Source organism: Mustela erminea, chromosome 1, assembly GCF_009829155.1.
Source record: "Mustela erminea isolate mMusErm1 chromosome 1, mMusErm1.Pri, whole genome shotgun sequence".
NCBI lineage: Eukaryota > Metazoa > Chordata > Mammalia > Carnivora > Mustelidae > Mustela > Mustela erminea.
In genome coordinates this window covers 10,749,112-10,758,310 of record NC_045614.1, presented here as the reverse complement: position 1 = coordinate 10,758,310, position 9,199 = coordinate 10,749,112, and the positions used below count along the sequence as shown (strand labels likewise).

The 9,199-nt window shown below is 40.9% G+C and overlaps 1 protein-coding gene across 1 annotated transcript; it reads right to left on the bottom strand.

The window, feature by feature from the left end:
• Positions 1-4,106: 4,106 nt before the first annotated feature.
• Positions 4,107-5,102, bottom strand: LOC116568035 (olfactory receptor 7A17-like). Its single transcript, XM_032303484.1, has one exon. It carries the CDS (start codon positions 5,100-5,102, stop codon positions 4,107-4,109), a length of 996 nt encoding a protein of 331 aa, XP_032159375.1.
• Positions 5,103-9,199: the final 4,097 nt, after the last annotated feature.

Genomic DNA, 9,199 nt, shown 5'->3' with positions numbered 1-9,199 from the left:
GAGCAACCTATACTTTCAATGCCATTCTGATCAAACTTCCACCAGCATTTTTCAAAGAGCTGGAGCAAACAATTCTAAAACTTGTATGGAATCAGAAGAGACCCCAAATGGCTAAGGAAATGTTCAAAAAGAAAAGCAAAACTGGGGGCATCATGTTGCCTGATTTCAAGTTTTACTACAGAGCTGTGATCACCAAGACAGCATGGTACTGGCATAAAAACAGACACATAGCCCACTGGAAGAGAGTAGAGAGCACAGATAGGGACCCTCAACTCTATGGTCAAATAATGTTGGACAGAGCAGGAAAAAATATACAGTGGAAAAAAGACAGTCTCTTCAATAAATGGTGCTGGGAAAATTGGACAGATATATGTAGAAGAATGAAACTCGACCATTTTCTTACACCATACACAAAGATCAACTCAAAATGGATAAAAACCTCAACGTGAGACAGGAATCCATCAGAATCATAGAGAAGAACATAAGCAGTAACCTCTTCGATTTCAGCCACAGCAACTTCTTTCAAGATATGTCTCCAAAGGCAAAGGAAACAAAAGCGAAGATGAACTTTTGGGACTTCATCAACATCAAAAGCTTCAGCACAGCAAGGGAAACAGTCAACAAAACAAAGAGGCCACCCACAGAATGGGAAAGGTATTCACAAATGACACTAAAAAAATATTTTAAAAAAATGAAAGAACAACTGTTGGCAATGATTTGGTGAAAAAGAAACTCTCTTTCAGTGTTGTTGGGAATGCAAACAGGTGAAGCCAATATGGAAAAAAGTATGAAAGTGTCTCAAAAGTTAAAAATAGAACTACTTTACGATCCAGTAAACACACTTCTGGGTGGGTAACTACCCACAAAATTCAAAAAAATAATAATAATACAAAGAATTATATTTTTACAGCAGCATTATTTACAGTAGCTAAGACATAGAAGCAAACCAAGAATGCATAAATAGATGAATGTCTAAAGAAGATGTCATATAATTATTCATATAATAGAATATTACTCAGCCATAAAAATGAATGAAATTTTCCCATTTGCAATGCATGGACAGAGCTACAGAATGCAATGTTGCGTGAAATAATTCAGCCACAGAAAGACAAATACCACATGATTTCACTCATATGAAGAACTTAAGAAACCAAAAATGAGCAAAGGAAAAAGAGAGAGAAAAACAAACCAGAAACAGTCTCTTTACTCTAGAGAACAAACTGATGGATACTAAGGGGAAATGGTGGGCATGGGTAAAGTAGGTGGATGGGGATAAAGGAGTGCACTTCCCCTGACCAACACTGGGTGACCTATGGAAGTATTGAAACACTATATTGTACACCTGAAACTAACAGAACACCATATGTTAACTACACCGGAATCAAAACTTAAAATAATTTAAAATATAAAATTAATGGTGAAAAAAAAAACAGGCAATGGACTCAAATAGCTATTTCTCCAAAGAAATATGGAATTGATATTTAACACAAAAATGATGTGCAACATCATTAATTATTGGGGAAATGTAAACCAAAACCATAATGTAATACCACTGCACACACACAAAGAAATACTTCTACAAAGAAGATATAAGAGTCAGTACTTAGTACATGAAAGATGGGTAACGTGACTATATTAAGGGAAATGCAAACCAAAACCATAACATAACACCACTTCACACACACTAGGATGGTTATTTTCAAAGATAAAACAGAAAATAAGAGTTGGTAAGGATGTGGGGAAACTTGAACCTGGTGATGTTTTGCTGATGAGAATTTTAAAAGTGGCACAGCTTCCGTGGGAACCCGTGTGCCCGTTCCTCAAAACCTGAAACACGAAATTATCATACGATCCAGTAGTTTCACCAGTGGGTATATGCCTACTTATATGCCCCCTAAGAATTTGTAGCTGTGACTAGAACAGATATTTGGACACCACTTGTCATAAAGCTTTAGTTACAGTAGCCAAAATGTGGACACAACCCCAATCTCCATCAACAAAATCACAGATGAATAAAGCATGGTGACCACAGACAGTGGAATACCATTTGTCATTCATTCTATTCTGTAAAAAGAATAGAATTCTGGCACAGGCTATGACATGGATGAACCTCACCAACGTTATGCTAAGTGAAAGCAGCCAAACACAAAAGGACAAATAGTATACAGTTCCATCTATATGAGGCACCTACAGGACCCACTTTTAGAGAGAGAAGGTAAGATGGTGGGAGCCAGGGGCTGGTCAGAGGGGCAATGGAGAGTTAGTGTTCCATGGGAACAAAAGGTTCAGTTTGAGATGATGAGAAAGTTCTGGAGATGGATAGGGACTGTGGTTGTTCAATGGGGAGAAAATCTTTGATGCCACATAGCTGAATGCTTCAAAATGTTCAAAATAATAAATTTTACATATTTTTTACCATGACAAAAAAGGGATGAAAAAATTGGCATACTCTAAGAATGTCAATGCCATAAATAGCTTTATATGACATAGAGGAAGACAAGGGTGTTGTGTTGTGATGAACCGATGTTATGTGATTCAACACCTCAATCCCAAAGTATACCCAAAATAAGGGTTCAGAGGTCATAAAATAAGGTCACTGAGAAATGACTTGGTGAGGCTGTAATGGTCTCCTTGACAAGCTCTACAGAACTTCTCCCCTGCAGCATAGGTGCCATGAACATGCTCAAATTGAAATGGATTTGTCCTGTGGTCAGCCCATCCTGAACTGGGGGATGTCAACAGAAAATGTCAACAGCCCACAACCATCTGAGGTTTGATATTCATAGTTCAGATAAGAATTCATCATTCTCATCTAAACTGTGAGAGCCACGGGGATTTCTCAAAATGGAAAATTATTCATGGTGTCTCCATAAAACAAAAATGATGGGCAGCTTACTAAGGGCTCATCCAATTTGTGTAACTAAGGAAAACAAAACAAAACAAAACAAAATCCCTTTAAAAATCATGAATAAAAGAGTGACCGTATCACTGCTCTGATAGGTCATAATCTCTATTTCTCTCTCCGACCTGAGACCAAACACTGACCCAGATCTTCGATTGATGCAACCAGTTTACCCTGAGTGAAGATTGTAAAATAGCAATAAATGCAATTCTTTTACCTCCAAACCAAACCCAAAGACTCTAAGGTGATGTTGCTGGCCAGGTTACTATGGCCCATTAGGACTGTGATTGGAATTAAAATTGGTAGCTTAAAATTGGGCAAGATAAGGAGCACCTGGAAGGCACAGTCTGATAGGCAACTGACTCTTGATTTTGGCCGAGGTCATCATCTGCGGGTGGTGAGATCAAGCTCCGCAACTGGCTCCACATTCAACCTGGAGTCTGGTTGAGATTTTCTCCCTCTCCCTCTACCACCCCCCCAACTCATGCTATTTCTATCTCTCTCTGAAATAAATAAATAAATCTTCTAAGAAAACTTTTTTTAAAAAACAGACCACAATCAGACTCTAAAATACAAAGAACAAACTAAGGGTTGCTAAATAGGATATGGGGCATGGATGTGCTAAATGGGTGATTAGGACGAGGAGGGCATTTGTTGTGATGAGCACTGGATGTTGTAAGTAAGTATTAAATTACTGAATTTTATTCCTGAACCTAATATTACACAATTTGTTAACTAACTGGATTTTTTTTAATTTTTTATTTTTTCAGCATAACAGTATTCATTATTTTTGCAACACACCCAGTGCTCCATGCTATCCGTGCCCTCTCCAATACCCACGACCTGGATCCCTCAACCTCCCACCCCCCCGCCCTTTCAAAACCCTCAGATTCTTTTTTAGAGACCATAGTCTTTCATGGTTCACCTCCCCTTCCAATTTCCCTCAATTCCCTTCTCCTCTCCATCTCTCCTTGTCCTCCATGCAATTTGTTTTGCTCCACAAATAAGTGAAACCATATGATAATTGACTTTCTCTGCTTGACTTACCATCTCTTCCTAACTGGAATTTTTTTTTAAACTTCGAACTGAAAGAAAAATAAACAGATAGTTGCTTGTTATGTATGAAAAAATTAAAGACTGACTAGTGTAGAAAGATAAATTGTAGATCATCTTTTATGAACTGATACAAAAATTATGATCTGGGTCATCGAGGGTCTTGAGCCCTTTTACTCACATCTTTATCTTGAAACAAAGAACCTTTCTGTGCAGAGAATGTCTTCCTGCTCAGGAGCTTTCTTAGCACCAGCTTTATATCTCTGTTCCGCAGACCATAGATGAAGGGGTTCAGCATGGGTGTGACCACTGTGTACATCACTGAAGCTATGGAAGTTGTCCTTGAGTTTTGCAAAATAGCAGAACTAAGATACACCCCAAAGCCTGTACCATAGAATAAAGAGACAACCAGGAGGTGAGACCCACACGTGGAAAATGCTTTACACTTGCCCCCAGAAGACGGAATTTTCAAAATAGAGGTTACAATTCTAGAGTAAGAGAAAAGGATACCAATGAGTGAAACAAAAGCCAGAGGTATATTTGTAAGATAAATTGCCAGGCTATTGAAGAAGGTGTCAGAACAAGCAAGGTGGATCACTTGATTAAGTTCACAAAAAAAGTGAGGGATTTCTAACTGCGTACAAAAGGACAACTGCAAAACCAGTAAGTCATGTAATAGAGAGTCCAGAACACTCAACACCCAGCACGCCAGAAGAAGGCTGGCACAGAACTTGGGGTTCATGATAACCACGTAGTGCAGTGGGTGACAGATGGCCGCAAACCGGTCATAGGCCATCACTGTCAAGAGAAAGTTGTCTAATCCAGCAAAAACCATGAAAAAGTATATCTGGCTGAGGCAGCCTGCATAGGTGATCACTTTGCTCTGTGTCTGGAGGTTCAGCAGCATCTTGGGGATGGTGGTTGAGGTGAAACAGATGTCTACAAAGGACAGGTTGGAGAGGAAGAAGTACATGGGTGTGTGGAGGCGGGAGTCTGTGACAATGGCCAGGATGATGAGCAGGTTCCCACTGAAGGTGAGCAGGTACATGGACAGGAACTGCCACAGGAGCAGTGGCTGCAGTTCTCCCTCCTCTGAAAGTCCCAGGAGGATAAATTCTGAAACAGCAGTTTGATTCCTTTGTTCCATGTAACTGCTGAAAACAGCTGGAACAGAAACAAGAGCATAACAAAGTCACAAACAGTGAGCACAGAATTAAAAGAAATGCTGTGACTGGTGTTCCTGGGGGGCTCAGTCGTTTCAGCAACCAACTCCTGATTTCAGCTTAGGTCATGATCTCCTGGTGGTGAATTCAAGCCCCACACTGGACTCTGCTGGGAGCAGAGGCTATGTCAGATGCTCTTCCTCCCCTTCTCCTCCTCTGCCCATTTGTGTTCTCTCTCTCTCTCATCTATCTCTCACATCTATCTTGTTTATCTCTCTCTCTCATCTATCTCTCAGGATGGCTGAGAGAAGGAGAGAGAGAGAGAGAAATGCTGAGATTTGTGAAATTTTTGTTTTAAAATTGCTTCACTCATTAATTCTCATACATTACTTATCCATCTAGAATAATTAGCTAAAAATTTCAAGGACCTCAAAAGCTCCATGTTTTCCATGTTACTGAAAAAATTAGCAGTCCTTAATTGAAACATTTACCCAAAGCACTGCTGTCCTCTATAAATTTCCTGAGATGTTTTTTGTTCACTTGACAAATATTTTAACCAATTATCTTGTGGCAAGCACTGTTGAGAGCATTATAAATTAGTGATGTGTGTTTGACCTTAACAAGATTGAGTCTGATATGTGTGTATCAGAGGGAGCAATAAAATATTAAGAGTGAGCAAATGACATTTCAAGTGGTGGTTTTCACTAATAAGTAAAATAATGCAAGACAGGGTAGTACAACATGGATGAGAAAACTTTCCAGTGTCTCTTCTCTGATAAGGGGATTTTGAGCAGGAAAGCTGAGAATAGTGGATTCTTGAACCATGCACATAATTTTGAGAAAAACACATAAGGCAGAGAAAGAGCCTGTGCAAACAGCCTGAGACAAGAGCTCACTGAAACCGTAGGGCAACATTAAAGAGAAAGCTGTGAGCAGGATAGGTAACACCAAAAGAACAGGTGCTGGATGTAGGAGAAGAGAGAGGATGTCAAAGTCTCCTACATCTTTGGAAACATTATAAGGCAATGGACATTGTCATTCTGTGTGTGTGTGTTTGTGTGTGTGTGTGTACATATATATGTACGTGTGTGTGTATATATGTGTGTATATACATATATGTACATATATATTATATATTTTCTGTAATATATACAAATGGAAATATATATACAAATGGAAAAAAAATTCATTCCTCTATAATTCTTTCTCCTTCTCTCTCTATCCTCAGTCTATAGTTGTTCTACAGTCTGCATTTTTTATTGCCTAAGAGAGTTTCAGCTTGCTCTAAATGTTTAACCAGTGTGTACTATAATGATAACTTCTCTATTCCCTACACACAGACACAGACACACACACACACACACACACACAGACACACACACACGCACACACACATGCACACACACACATGCAAGCACGGAAGCACAGAGTTGCAGAGAAGGAGAAATACAGTGTTTTCCAGTATTGTAGTACTGTGTACCCCTTGTAGCTGAAGCACAACTGTATTAGAAAGCAGAGGAAAGGCTATACCATGAGCCACAGAGATTCTTTCTCCTAGGAGGATTGCATTTTATAAATTCAACATTTCAATGGAGTAGTCATGATTAAATATCACGAGATCCACACAGAATTAGAAGGATGAACACCAATCCTTCTCAAACTCTTCCCAAAAATTTCAAAGGGCAAACACTTCCTACTTTATTCCAAGAGGACAGTACTGCACTTACACTGAAGCCAAAGACATTGTAAGAAAAGAGGAGTACAGATCAACATTCCATGGGAATCTTTGACTAAATATTACAACTGAATATAGCAGCCTTTTGTTCATGCTGTATAAAAGGATTATGCATCATGACCAAGTGGGATGCATTCCTGGAAGGCAAGGATGGTTTAATTTATGAAAACCCCTCCCTGTAATACACCACAGTAACAGAATGAAGGATAAAAGGCAGGATTATCTCAACTGATGTAGAAAAAAATGACAAGATTCTGCATTATTTCATAATAGCAACATTGGAAAAATTAAGAACAAGAGGAAACTTCCTCAGTGTGATATAGGTCACATATGAAAACCCACCTTCAATGTTATTCTTAATAGTGAAAGTCTGAAACAACCCTAAGATAAGAACAAGGCAAGAATGCCTGCTTTTATAACTTCTTTACACACAGCTTTCCAAATTACACGCAAAGCAATGAACCAGTGAAGAAGAAAGAAAGAAAGAAAGAAAGAAAGAAAGAAAGAGGAAAAGGAGAAGATGACAGAGAAAAGGAGGGAGGGAGGAAGGAAGGAAGGTGAGAAAAGAGAAAGGAAAGGGAAGGAAAGAAAAGGAAAGGGAAAGGAAGGAAAGGGAAGGCATGAAAATTAGAAAGGAAGAAGGAATACGATTTCTGTTCCTAAAGAAGGTGATTGTATTTTATAAAATAAAACATAATTAAAAACAAGAAAAACCAATAGACTAATACATGGTTCAACAATGTTACAAATACAAATCAAACTCAACACACACAAAACAGATAATCGTGTCCAAAAAATGGAGAGAAGACATGAACAGACACTTCTCCAATGAAGACACATAAAAAACGTTCATCATCACTAGCCATTAGGGAGATTCAAATCAAAACCACTCTGAAAAACAATCTGAGGGGTATGAAGTGGCAGGGGTGGTGGGAGGTTGGGGTACCAGGTGGTGGGTATTATAGAGGGCACGGATTGCATGGAGCACTGGGTGTGGTGAAAAAATAATGAATACTGTTTTTCTGAAAATAAAGAAATTGAAAAAATTTAAAAAGGGGGGGGACAAGATGGCGGGGGAGTAGGAGGAGGCGCCTTTTTAGCCAGTACCCCAAAGTGAGCTGATTACCTACCCAAGAACTCCGATCACCCATGAAATCAGCCTGAGATCAGAATTATACACGTCTGGATCTCTACAGGGGCAGAAGACGCCAGTGGGCAGGTAAAGCAGAATGGGAACGGTGGACTGATATCGGAAGATAAACAAAAGGGGGAGGGAGGCACCAGAAGCGACCGGTTGGACAGTAATACCCCAATACGAGCGAGAGTGCCCTGCGTCTGGGGACCAGCATTAACTTGGAGACTGGTTGAAAGCACTTCAAAAGAGCAAAGGACCGCGGGGGGGAAATTGTGGGAATCGGGGTGGCTAAGGACAGGGGCTTAAGTCCCCGGTCCCAGGACAGCCTCGTGGGTGCTGAGGCAGAGAGAGTGCGGCAGAGAAACCAGCTCTTGGTCCCTAAGCCAACAGCGTGCCCGAGAATGTGTGGGTTCTAGTTCCTGTGAGGGGGTGGGAGCCACGCCGGTCGGCAGAACGCACGAGCCCTACCACAAAGCTTGAGATACGCGCTCACGTCTCTCATGCTCCCCTGAGTTACAAAGGCCCGGCTGGCGCTCTTTGACCCGCGCCTTTGTTTCAAAGCCTAAGCCGCACGCCCCAAACTCTCCCTGACAGAGGTGCGCAAAAGCCCAGCCTGGTGCTTACGGAACACCGTTCTCAGTGCCCAAGACGCGCGCCCCACCCATAGCCCCCTCTGAAAGAAGTGCACGCAAGCCGGGCACTCCCAGCCCAGGCCAGTGGCAAAATCTCAGTGTGCGATTGCTGCTTGGAACCTCTGTGGTGGTTGGGAGCTCCCAGACAGCTACCACTGCCTTGGCTTTGGGTACAAGCAAAAGATCCTGCGCCCCCAGGGTCTGCAACTTGGAACCTGCTCTGCCAGCGGCCAAGGGGGAACTTATTTAAACTCTGAACCCAGACTGAGGCTTCTCTCTGAGAGGGAGATCAGGGTGCAGTTTGTTTTTCTCTAAAACTACAAAAACCATCAAAGGCGGTCAAGGTGAGAGGAAAAAAAAAAAAGTGAACAAGCATAAAAACCGCCAGAGAACAAAAGCCTGAAAAAAAAACAGTTTCCTCAGAGCCCACCCCCTTGAGGGGGGCGGGAGGACTTAACTCAGGAAACATCATTGAATGACAACCCACGTGGCAAGCCCCTCCCCCAGAAAACAAACCAAGAAAGAAAAAAAAAAAAAAAAAAGGACTACAAGAGAACAACCTCTACTTCATAGGAAAAC

Bases quoted from the DNA above. Each gene is read 5' to 3' on its own strand.
- LOC116568035 (XM_032303484.1), bottom strand. From the start codon at position 5,102: ATGGAACAAAGGAATCAAACTGCTGTTTCAGAATTTATCCTCCTGGGA.